Source organism: Anas acuta, chromosome 6 (assembly GCF_963932015.1).
Source record: "Anas acuta chromosome 6, bAnaAcu1.1, whole genome shotgun sequence".
Classification (NCBI taxonomy): Eukaryota; Metazoa; Chordata; class Aves; order Anseriformes; family Anatidae; genus Anas; species Anas acuta.
The window spans coordinates 35,422,451-35,433,962 of NC_088984.1; the positions used below are offsets into that span (position 1 = coordinate 35,422,451).

General features: G+C 39.6%; 3 protein-coding genes across 4 annotated transcripts; 2 read left to right on the forward strand and 1 right to left on the reverse strand.

Annotated features, from left to right (window-relative positions):
* The first annotated feature begins 207 nt into the window (after window positions 1–207).
* On the forward strand, window positions 208–2,796 carry ASDURF (ASNSD1 upstream open reading frame). The gene is made up of 4 exons (XM_068686506.1): window positions 208–387; window positions 1,317–1,370; window positions 1,726–1,801; window positions 2,656–2,796. The coding sequence occupies exons 1-4, from the start codon at window positions 232–234 to the stop codon at window positions 2,724–2,726; spliced, it is 357 nt and encodes a 118-aa protein (XP_068542607.1). The 5' UTR covers window positions 208–231; the 3' UTR covers window positions 2,727–2,796.
* On the forward strand, window positions 2,747–6,664 carry ASNSD1 (asparagine synthetase domain containing 1). Its single transcript, XM_068686498.1, has 3 exons — window positions 2,747–4,228; window positions 5,647–5,828; window positions 6,340–6,664. The coding sequence occupies exons 1-3, from the start codon at window positions 2,747–2,749 to the stop codon at window positions 6,599–6,601; spliced, it is 1,926 nt and encodes a 641-aa protein (XP_068542599.1). The 3' UTR covers window positions 6,602–6,664.
* OSGEPL1 (O-sialoglycoprotein endopeptidase like 1) lies at window positions 6,651–11,354 on the reverse strand. Of its 2 annotated transcripts, none has more exons than XM_068686499.1 (8): window positions 11,216–11,354; window positions 10,726–10,961; window positions 9,400–9,787; window positions 8,726–8,930; window positions 8,498–8,646; window positions 7,878–8,008; window positions 7,678–7,749; window positions 6,651–7,470 (listed from the first exon to the last, which is right to left on the reverse strand). In XM_068686499.1, exons 2-8 carry the CDS (start codon window positions 10,935–10,937, stop codon window positions 7,380–7,382), a joined length of 1,248 nt encoding a protein of 415 aa, XP_068542600.1. In that variant the 5' UTR covers window positions 10,938–10,961; window positions 11,216–11,354; the 3' UTR covers window positions 6,651–7,379. The 2 variants fall into 2 exon arrangements, with proteins under 2 accessions (XP_068542600.1, XP_068542601.1); XM_068686500.1 differs by lacking the exon at window positions 11,216–11,354 and adding an exon at window positions 11,060–11,209 and having other exon boundaries at window positions 9,400–9,782.
* Between the last annotated feature and the right edge of the window lie 158 nt (window positions 11,355–11,512).

The following is an 11,512-nucleotide window of genomic DNA, read 5'->3' on the forward strand; positions in this document are numbered from 1 at the left end:
AGAGGCACAAAAGGATGAGGCGTCCAACCGCTACCCTTGGCAATGGGGACAGCTCGTTCAACCAAGGAGACTTCAAAAAAGGATCTCCTGAAGCATGTACCAAACTCTGCAGCCCGTGGCCTTTCTTTCTCTTTCTTTCTTTTTCTTTCTTTTCAATTTTTTTCCCTCATTTTTTCCCCTTCCCGCCCTCCCTCACACGGCGGCGCTGCCCCCGCCCCGTTCCCGCCCTTAATGGCGGCCGCGCCGCGCATGCGCGAGCAGCCCCGTGTGGAGCGGGGCATGGCGGCGCGGCGGGGCGAGGAGGAGAAGGAGGAGGAGAAAAAGGAGGAAGAGGAAGGCGATGGAGACAGCGCCGGGCTGCGCCCCAGGGACCAGCTAAGCCGCAGGGTGAGCTGAGGGGGGCTGAGGGGCGGCGAGGCGAGGGTTGAAGCCTGTTGGCTGCCGTGGGGAGGAGAGGGGGGCCGGTGCTGTCAGGGGGCTGCGTTACCACGCGGCCCCGTCCTATAAACTTCAGGGGTTTTCCACATAAGCGCGGCTGAGTTTCTGTCCTATAAACTCCGGGGGGTTTCTGTCATTCTTTAATCGCCTGAGGAGCTGTGAAGGGCTAGCACAGAAGTTTTGCAGCCTGTAAACTCTGCAGCAAAAGATGGCACCGCTGTTGTGTCTGGTGGGACAATTTTAATACAGTTTTGGGGGGGGGGGGGGTATTTTATTTCCTAATGCATGTATTTTTTTTTTCCGCTTCATTTTGAATCTGGAGAATATCTGTGATTTTAAAGTGTGTTGTAGAGGTTATGCTAAACTTTGGTCTCCAAAAGTTCTTTGATATTTTTGTTGTTGGCTGTTCGCACATTTCTTTGCTTTGGTTTTGTTTTCTTGGGGGCGATCTCTGATCATAAATAGGTAGAGATATTGATCATAAATAGCTAGACGTACTCTGGCTTCCCAGTAATGATTGCTTTGGGGGATAGGGGAAATGCCAATTCCCGCAAGGTAACCCCTTCCCAGAGCAGTTATTAGTACTGCTTCACCAGCCCACAGGTGTATTCGTCATTTAAAATTCAGAAGAGGTCTGCAAACTGTAATTCAGTTACCTGGCCCAAAGCACTGCAGTACCTGTCAGGAGTAATGGGTAGTTTAATGCCACTTTTTCATTCCTGTGTCCACTTTCACTTCAACAGTCCATTCAGGGAACAGTGACTGTGTGTCCTTGTAGCTGTCTTTAAAATATGGGTAAGGGTTTTTCCCCACCAGGATTATAACACAATAGTTTATTTGTAATAATTAAATTGGATTATGTTTTTTTTACTTTTCAGATTAAAGAGCAGAAAGTTATAATTGATGAGCTTTCTAATTTGAAGAAGAACAGGGTAAGTACTTACAGATTTGCATTTGGCTATTTGTGTAGTGTAATACAGTGTGGCGTTGAGGTGTTTTTCTTAATGCTTTATCTAAGTTATGATGTCTGAGTTGACCAGAAGATGTCATTAAATATTCTTGCTTCTCATGTTTATATGTTTTAAAATAAAATATGATCCCATAAGCATGAGGAAGAGACAAATGCAAAATAGGAGTGGGCATGAGAGCATTGCTGTCAGCAGGGTAGAAGTAACCCTTCTGACCTAAAAGTGAAGGATATTTCAGTGAACCTGCATCAATTTCTGCTGAGGTGTGGTTGCTTGAGTTTGTTACTTTCCCTTAATGCAGTTTGTTTTTGTTTTACAGAAAGTTTATAAGCAGCAACCCAACAGTAACATATTCTTCCTTGCAGACCGAACAGAAACACTGTCTCAATGCAAAAGTAAGTTTGCAGAGTAAAAGGTAATCCAGCAGTTAACTGTTTAAAAGATCTCTGTGTAGCTTTTAAAATTTCCGTGTAGCTTTTAAAATTTATACGTTAAAATGAAAAACTGGCAACTGCATGTTAAATGAGAAGTACACTTCAGGGGTGCTTATTTCTCTGGGTTGGATAAATGTGAAAATGTTTCTGCTTGATATGCATATGATACAAAAGCAAGTGCTGAGACAGGAAGGAGAACATCTGCCCCTGCAGAGGAGTCGTTATTATTTGTGCCCTTTGTGAATCTGTGTGCACTTGGTCCTATTTTTTTCTTAAAAAAAAAAAAATCCCCAAAATTCCATGGAATGAATATAAATTAAATAATGACAAACTGAACTGCAAGCTAGGCTAGAAAATTTGTGGAATCAGGAAAGCAGAATAATGGAGGATAAATAGAGCCAATGGTTGAACAGGTTAAAAATGTATAAACAGACTTCTTGGAATGAAAAACCGCTAAATTAATTCACTTCTTTTGATTGGATTTACAGCATTAACACTTTAACAGTTCACTTATTATGAACTTGTAAATCCTATTGATTATGTAGGCAATAGCTGGCCATTTCTTCAATTCTTAAACTTCCAGTGTGGCTTCCATTGAGGAGGGGAAAAATCATAAACTTTGTATAATTGAAGACAAACAGGCTACAGTGAACTAACTGTGTTATATCAGTATAATAAACCTTTTGTTTCAGAGTTTTATGTTCATCTCTTTAACTGAACAAGTGGCTAAAGTTACTCATTTCTTAGATATGCTCTTAAACTTGCTTACTCCTAAACTGACTGAAACTAATTATTTGTGTATTTTTATCACACAGTTGTATTAGATGAATTAAAGAAGGCACATCAGGAGATGGAAAATTCAGAGAAGACTAAAATCAAGAAGTAGCCGGTCTGAATTTGGTCACGATGTGTGGTATTTGTTGTGTTGTTACCTTGCCTAGCCAGCATGCTGTTCATGGTTCCTTTAATGAAGACATGCACCACTGTCTGAGAAGAAGAGGACCAGACAGTAGCCAACAGTTGATAAAAACTGCATCTGATCTGTCATATGAGTGTCTGTTTTCTGGCCATGTACTTCACTTGAGGGGAGTACTGACTCCTCAGCCTCTGGAAGATGCCAATAATAGTATTTTCCTTTGGAATGGAGAAATTTTCAATGGATTGCCTGTAGGAGATACAGAAAACGACACTGCAGTTATGTTTCGTCATCTTGAATTATGCAGTAATGAAGCTGACGTTTTGTCGCTCCTCTCATCGCTTCGGGGTCCGTGGTCTTTTATTTATTATCAGGCTTCTAACCACAGTTTATGGTTTGGTAGAGATTATTTCGGTCGTCGTAGCTTGCTTTGGCAATTCAGTAATAAGATTGATGGGGCTTTCTGTCTCACATCTGTAAGTGTTTATTCTGAATCTGGTAACCGGTATCAAGAAGTCCCAGCATCTGGAATTTTCAAAATTGATCTCGAAGCTTGGGCATCAACTAAATCTTTGTCTTTAACAGTCTTTCCGTGGAAGTACAGCTCCTCAGAGAAAACAGTAGAAGAAATATTCATTAATGTTCGGGACCAAGTTTCAAAAGACTTACCAAGTCACATACCTCTTGTGATGAACGAATCAAAACTATGTCTCAGAGCACCGGTTATCCCCTTAAATAAAACAATTTCTGAAGCCTCAGACGAATGTGCAAGCACTGATATTAGTGACATTACCCCTGTGGTTTCTGTTGACACTCTTCAAGGATTTCTTGCAAAGGAACACAGGAAAAAATTAGTCCATCAGTTTATTGATGTTTTAAATGAAGCAGTGAAGAGGCGGGTTTTATTACTCTGTAGAAATGAAGAACTGGAAACAAGAGAAGTTCAAAGCCTTTCTCATCGGAAAGCCCACGTTGCAGTGCTCTTTTCTGGTGGTGTTGATTCTATGGTTCTTGCAGCCCTTGCTGATCGCCACGTTCCTGTGGAGGAACCAATTGATCTTCTCAACGTAGCTTTCATGATGAAAGAACAAGCTAAGCAAAAGGGTACTACTAAAAAACGTAGCAACCAAGAAATAAGGCTTGATTTGCATAGCTGTCAAGAAAGCTGTAAAGAGACGGATGCTAAAACTGGTGGTCATTTGTCTTGCTTTGATGTCCCTGACAGACTCACTGGTAGGGCAGGACTGAAAGAATTAGAAGCCCTTAACCCCTCAAGAATCTGGAACTTTGTGGAAATTAATGTTACGCTAGAGGAATTGAAAGAGATGAGACAACAACGCATTAATCACTTGATTTATCCACTGGATACAGTCTTGGATGACAGCATCGGCTGTGCAATTTGGTTTGCTTCCAGAGGGGAGGGGTCTGTTAGTAAACAAGGAGAAATGAAACCGTATAAAAGTCCTGCAAAGGTACTGATTTTTTTTTTTTGGTTTTGTTTTCTTTCTTACACTTGATTTTTGACTGAAAATAGTTCCATTGCAGAAATTAGCAGCAGTTTTTAATACTCACGACACTTCTGAAATTCAGTGGCTGAATGCAGCATAGTTCTGGACTGATGATCTCTTTATAATTCTGGAATTAAAAACTGTTCAGTTCCTTTGTCCTGTAATGTGTGTAGCTGTTCAGTAAGCTTGAATAAGCAACAGTGACTAGGAAAAAATAACACCCAGCACCTCATGCTCAATGTCTTAATTCAGTAGTAGAGAAGTGTTACTCAATCCAACTGAATAGGTTAATAAATTTAGAGAGAAATTTTATTTAAAGTGAAGTGATACTGTTTTGTGCCAGCACCTGAAAGTTGTAAAATTACTAGCTGCTCCTTTAGACAAATGTACATGATGAAATAGACAATAATGACAGAAAAGACGACTACTTTGAATCTTTTATAATTACAGTCTGATTGAATGACTGTTCAAAATACAAAATACATTAATTCCTTCCCCCATCCCTACCCAATTTCCTGATGCTTTATATTCAGAACAATTCAAAAACATAGAAGCTGTTGGAGTGATGCTATGGTGTGCTTAAAAACTACCACTTGTAGATCACTAATTATTTAGTTGACCGCTCTGCTCAAGTCTGTGCATCTCAGATTTGCAAAATATAAAATCACAGCAGGTCCAGAATATGCTGAAATGGGGTGTGAGTTTCCAAACCCAAGTGACAATCTCATTCTCCTATCAGTGGCTACTGCGTGCAGGTAAATGTGGTTGGTAACTAGCTAGTGGCACGTTAGTAGTACACTGAAAGAAATGGTTAGTCATGACTGGTTATTCTACAGTGAGCTGCTGTTGAAGGCACAGTAGAAGATCAGGTAGAGTAGTGTTGAGGACGTTTTATGTGCATATCACTGAGTAGACAGGACAACAACATTTTTATGTGGTGTAACGTGGTTATTAACCCAGTAGCTGGGAAATTAATATAATCTCGGTGTACATTCAGGTAACTATTTAAAGTGACATAGCACCATCTCTGGCAATGAATTTTTTAAAGGCTGGTGCTTAGCAGGTGCTGTTTATTGTAACAGAAACTGACATTCTTCCAAGATACCCATTTCTGACACACAGTACTTCAGTTTCTTTTGCTTGCTTGAGTATAAATGTGTGTACTTCTTAGGGCTGATCACGAACCTGTTAAAGTTACCAAGTGGCTTTACTGGTAAGCTGTGTAAATATGTAAGGAACATGCCATCACCATAGTAATATATACAGAACATATATATTAAAGTTACTTTCCTTATCGTGTTGTACTTAAGCATTTATGGTCTGTTACTTATTATTAGCTTGCACGGACGCCAAGAAAAAATTCTTTTATTCTGTTCTCTTAGGTTGTGCTTACAGGCATTGGAGCAGATGAACAACTTGCTGGGTATTCTCGACATCGTGTTTGCTTCAAAAAATACGGCTTAGAAGGTCTAAATAAAGAACTTGAAATGGAGTTAGGACGCATTTCTTCTAGAAATCTTGGTAGAGATGACAGAATTATTGGTGATCACGGAAAAGAAGCCAGGTAGTATTGTTTTAACATGAAGCAAAACTGGATTTGCTGGTTAGATTCTGGTTTTATCAGTCTGAGAGAAAGCTCGGTTTGAAAGTTGTGTGCACTTTTTTTGTCTCTTAATTCTGTTTAATTTGTGTTCATGCTGCTAATAACATTTGTGGTTAGCTATGAATGCCTGGAACTCAGAAGGTTGTGAGAATGTAGTGTGTAAATGGTTTTGTTTTCAAGTTACAGCATAGCTTCCTGTAGTATTTTAACACTTTAATGTTTATCTTCAAGTGTTACTTTAAAACTTATCTTTTTCCTTCATAGTGTTTTTCTGATTTTTTTTTTCTTTTCCCTTGGTATAAAGCCAGCATTTCTAAGCTCAAGCAAAGAGCAAGAACGAGCATCAGTTTTGAAAACTTGAGGGCTCCTGTGTTTAAATCCTTCTTCCTCTCACACAGTATACCTGCTTTGGAGACTTGGCACCAACGTTTAAGGTGTATCTATAATTTGCTATGTGTGTCTTTGTCTTTAGGTTTCCTTTTCTTGATGAAGATGTTGTTTCATTCCTCAATTCACTGCCTATCTCAGAAAAAGCAGACTTGACTTTACCTCGAGGAATTGGTGAGAAATTGATTCTGCGCCTTGTAGCCAAGGAGCTTGGTCTTAAAGCCTCAGCTGTTCTGCCAAAAAGGGCTGTACAGTTTGGATCTCGGATTGCAAAACTGGAGAGCAACAATGAAAAAGCATCTGACACCTGCAGCCGACTGAAATTACTTTCAGTAGATGAATTATAAAGCTGCATCCAAAATGTTGTATTTATCCTAAATGTACATTCAGTAAATCTTTGTGGTTTTTTGTTTGTTTGTTTTGGGTTTTTTTACACACTCTGACTTTACAGTCATCCAACTAATACAAATGCATACTAGTAGGATCTCATTATGAAGGCATTTATAGGGGAGAAAGAAATAGTAGTCTCTGGAGAAGGTGGTCTTTAAGGTCCCTTCCCCTACCTTTCTAGGATTTTGTTTGTAGAGCATTCCTAACCCTTACTTTACAGGCCCCAGTGGTTGAGGAACCTGTTTTACTAACTGCCCTTTCTACACGTGAGAGAATAGATTGCTAGGCTCACCCTTTCTGTATCTTTTGTTATTTTCAGTGTCTATCATACCTCCTCAGCTTCACTTCTCACTCACAGAAGGTATGATTTTTTATATGCAATTTGAATTACTTTATATAAATTATATATTATACTGTTAAATTATTAGATGATATGTATTGTAATTACATCTTTTTACAACTTATCAAGTATGCATAAGCAACGGAGGTACTTTCGCTTACATTTAGGTTTAATAGAAAATGTACTTCCTTGTTATCGTTTTGATACCTAGAACTCTTAGATACTTGTAGAACAGCAACTACAGCAACTGGAATAACTGTGGTGATACCACACAGCATTTATTTCTCCAACAGGTGATCTTCAACAACAGAAAGCAAAGCAAAATCAGTATGTGTAACAGCTTTGAAATGGTTTTCGCTTAACCATTTCTGGTCGCATTTACCTTAAGTCACATCTTAACTTGCCAACTGTAGTATCTTCCTTAGTTTTGGCACCTTGATAGAGTCTTCTTCAACTTGGTTTGAAATATCAGTTCCAAGGGGAGCTCTAGAAAATAACAAAGTAGTATATTTGATAAAAGTAATTAAGATAACAGTATTGCTGCAGTAAGATGGTGGTGCTGTATCACTTGGCTGTGCAGATTCACAGACCTTATATGCATTGCAAAGTTACTAATCAGTTTCTATCTCCTTCCACTTTCACTGAGTACAGTGAATAAGTGAAGAAATAAACTGTGAATAATTGAGTACTTACTTGGGTTCGAAGCGGATGCCCTCTGTGCTGTTTAAAACACCAAGTCCTGCACGTAATCTTTCAATGCCATTCCTAAGCAAGAAAATAATTATGTAAAAATGTATGTGTAGTGTATGTGGTTCAGTCACCATAGAGGGACGTTCTTGACTGTCAAATTCTAAAGAACATTACAGAAACATACAAAGAAAACCAGTCCTTACCATGCAATCATAACACCATTATCAGTGCAGAGTCTTGGAGGAGGAGATAGAAAAGCAAAACTGTTTGCATTTGCCAGAGCTTGCAGGCCTTTTCTGATATACTGATTACTTGCAACTCCTCCTGATACAACCTGACAGCAATTTTAAAAAGAAAAAAAAAGCCTTAATTCAAAAGTAACTACTGATAGCATTCTAAGTAGCATTATATTTAAAAAGGAAAAAAAAAAAAAAGATAGTAAGATAGTTTTGAAGACAGCAATAAATAATAGAACAGCTACCTAGTACTGGTTAGCACTAGATCAAAGCATGTGGCCTGAGTTGTTACAGGTTAGGTGGTAAAACAAAATAAGCAAAAAAAAAAAAAAAAAAAACAACAACAAAAACTTGTAGCATAAGACCAAGTATAAAAGATGTCATATGAATACCTGAAATGAGTATTACTTTAATCCTAGTGTTTTAAGGGAATTTAATACATACTGTCAATCTTCCTCACCCATCCAGATTACCATTTTTGTCAAGGGAGACAGTGTAACAAGGCAACTGCATCTTCAAGTTATGTCATCATAAGTAGAAAATGCAACATGCCCCGTAACATAAATAAGAAACTCAAGTATACCCACCAAAGTTGCATGTTTTGGTGACAAGATGCCATTTTTTATGCAGAAAAGCATAGCTCGATATGTCCGCTGGATAATATGAATGGCTACTACATGCTGCACGGCAGCAGCGATATCCTTAACACAAGACAGGAGCTCGCCTTCTTGAATACCTATAGAAATGTATGATCAAAGGGGTTTTCCTGAGTACAGCTCATCAAGCACACGGTTCATATCTGACTTTAAAAATACCTTCTTCTTTTTCTTTTTGTATAATGGTGTTATTGATGAGGTTCTGAAGTCCAGAAAAAGAAAAATCACAGTTACGGTATCGTTGCATGGGAAGGCTGAACGTGTACTGTTGCCGGTTTCCAGTTTGAGCCAAGTGTTCTATTGCCTTCCCCCCAGCCATGCCGTGGCATTCGGGGTGCTTTATTAAAGAGAGTCTTCTTGCTACCTGAGGAGATAAACAGAATCAATATAGGGAGCTAAATTAATTCTTCTGTGTATGTAACCGCGTAACTGTTTTGCAGTCAATGGAGTGAAATCAGACACCACAAAATCCAATGTTATCAAGATAAAATTATCAACAGGGCACTAGATGGACAAAATATAATGCCACATGGATGTTTTTGCTAGAGTAATTAGAAATGCAATTCTATAATAATTTGGGCAAACATGAGGACCATCAAATTTTGCATTAAGCATTAATTAGCCAAGTTTTATGCTGTAGGAAACACACATTGACTGCTAAATATCAATATATTTATCAATATTGAATATATTATCTATTCAAAATAGAGAAATAGAATGTTAGGTAAAGCTCTTATCACACTATATTAGTCTTCAGGCTGATCCTAATAGTGTGATTGAGCAGTGTAGCTGCAATAAAAACAGGTAGATTCACTTACGTGTGAAAACATTACCTTATCCAACATGTCACCTGGTGCTATATCTATTGACTGTCCGAGCAGAAGGAAATCTGAAACTCCTTGTGCTACTGCCAAGATACAGTGGCCTCCAGAGAGTAAAAGAACTAAGAAAGGAAACTCCACTTGATTAGTCAGCCTAATGGTAAGTGCGTGAGCCTCCATGTGATGGATGGGTATGAAGGGCTTCTGGTACTTGTTCACCAGTTTCAAGCTGTAGTCCAGTCCCACCTCCAGGCTTAGCGCAAGTCCTGGTTTCACTGTAGTCGCGATAGCAGTAAGTTCATTTACAGAAACTCCACTGACACTAAGTGCTTCCTTCACCACTTGCTCGATGTTTTCCCTGTGGAGTTGCTGTGCCACATGCGGAATTATTCCACCTGTTCTAGTTAAAAACAAGTATTTGGAATATATTTGTATTTCATAACTAAAAACATATTTTTATGTCATTTTATAACACCTTGATCTTGCCAGATCCTGCCTGTTCCTTACGACATTTGAGAATGCCTTGTTTAACCTAAAGAACATCTATCGCTGAAGAGAGTGTAATCATCATTGGGAGGTCAAAAAACGTAACTTTCCCTTTTCTGGTATACATTTCTTTTAAATATACTTCAGTGCTGTTCCAAAGCAATGTCTGTAACTTAACGTTCACAGTCCTTCATTCATCAGTTGAGGTACTTAGTAACTAATGCCTATTTGTGATTAATTTTCCCTTAAAACATATATAGGGTAGTTTTAGTAGTAGTAGTAATTGAATGTTTAATCAAGTGAGATAAGTAATATGTCTCAATAAAAAAAAAAAAAAAAAAAAAAAAAAAACACTTGTTAAGTGCACAGCATTTCTTTCCTCATACTTGCTATTATCTAAAGCAGTATGTGGTGGAGCCCAAAAGATAGGTCTTTATATCCACTCACAGAATCACAGAATCACAGAATTTCTAGGTTGGAAGAGACCTCAAGATCATCGAGTCGAACCTCTAACCTAACACTAACAGTCCCCACTAAACCATATCCCTAAGCTCTACATCTAAACGTCTTTTGAAGACTTGCAGGGATGGTGACTCCACCACCTCCCTGGGCAGCCTGTTCCAATGCCTCACAACCCTTTCAGTAAAGAAGCTCTTCCTAACATCTAACCTAAAACTCCCCTGGCGCAACTTTAGCCCGTTCCCCCTCGGAACTCACATCAACTTTTCTGAAGAATACTTTTATATAGATGATATTACATGGAAGTGTAACTATAAAATCACTAGTGAGCATATTTAGCCACAACTACAGTATTGTAAGAAAGCCCCGTGAGCCATATATATATATTCTTACTTCAGATGGACTTCCCTTTGACATTGCAGCGCTTCTCCCAGCACATTGCCAGCTTCATCCACAACTGCAGCAGCCGTATCGTCACAGCTGGTTTCTATTCCCAGGACAAGTTTGGGGCGATGCAGTTTGCCACAGTGAGCAGAGCGGCTTCGCAGCCCCACAGCCCGGCTGCACCTGGCTGTTCGCAAAAGGCTCCTGGCAATGCTCTTCATGGCTCAACATTTATCGTGTTATGTCTAGGAAAGGATTGTACAATGTATTACTACTGAAGGGTTCTCAAGCAAGTACTCCTACAGATTTAAAATTCGCGTGCTGATTTTTAGGTAAAATATACCAGTAGTATGTATTGCTCTGAAAGTCAGGATTTTAAAGCATGCGTGGCTGTGAAGATATGCTATAACTTTCAAAGTTATGCACTTTGAACGTTAACCAGTAAACCACGGGTGGCTTTTAAGACCTTAGGAAGAAATATTTTCTTAATAAGCCTTACCCGCGACCTTAAAAGCCTCCAGCCAGCGCTGCCCTGCGGGCCGCCATGACAGGGCGGGGCGGCAGGCGGAGCCGCCGCCATTTTGGGGCCGGCCGGAGGCGGCGCCATCTTGGGGCTGGGCGGGCCGCGCTCATCCCGGCCCCCAGGGGGCAGGCGGCCGGGGGCGGGCAGCTCGCACATTTTAAATTAAATTAAAATTAAAATTAAAGCGGCGAAGCCACGGTTCCTATTTCTGTCCCACCTGCACTTTCACCACTAACCGCCACCAGCCGCCGTCACGCTGTGTTGATAACCCAG

Coding starts and splice junctions, on each gene's coding strand:
- OSGEPL1 (XM_068686499.1), bottom strand. CDS start 10,937: ATGAAGAGCATTGCCAGGAGCCTTTTGCGAACAGCCAGGTGCAGCCGG. Junction 9,788..10,725: donor CAAAGGGAAGTCCATCTGAA/GTAAGAATATAT, acceptor GTTTTTAACTAG/AACAGGTGGAATAATTCCGC. Junction 7,750..7,877: donor AATGGTGTTATGATTGCATG/GTAAGGACTGGT, acceptor TTTCTTGCTTAG/GAATGGCATTGAAAGATTAC.
- ASDURF (XM_068686506.1), top strand. CDS start 232: ATGGCGGCCGCGCCGCGCATGCGCGAGCAGCCCCGTGTGGAGCGGGGC. Junction 388..1,316: donor GGGACCAGCTAAGCCGCAGG/GTGAGCTGAGGG, acceptor TTTACTTTTCAG/ATTAAAGAGCAGAAAGTTAT. Junction 1,371..1,725: donor CTAATTTGAAGAAGAACAGG/GTAAGTACTTAC, acceptor TTTGTTTTACAG/AAAGTTTATAAGCAGCAACC.
- ASNSD1 (XM_068686498.1), top strand. CDS start 2,747: ATGTGTGGTATTTGTTGTGTTGTTACCTTGCCTAGCCAGCATGCTGTT. Junction 4,229..5,646: donor CGTATAAAAGTCCTGCAAAG/GTACTGATTTTT, acceptor CTGTTCTCTTAG/GTTGTGCTTACAGGCATTGG. Junction 5,829..6,339: donor GATCACGGAAAAGAAGCCAG/GTAGTATTGTTT, acceptor CTTTGTCTTTAG/GTTTCCTTTTCTTGATGAAG.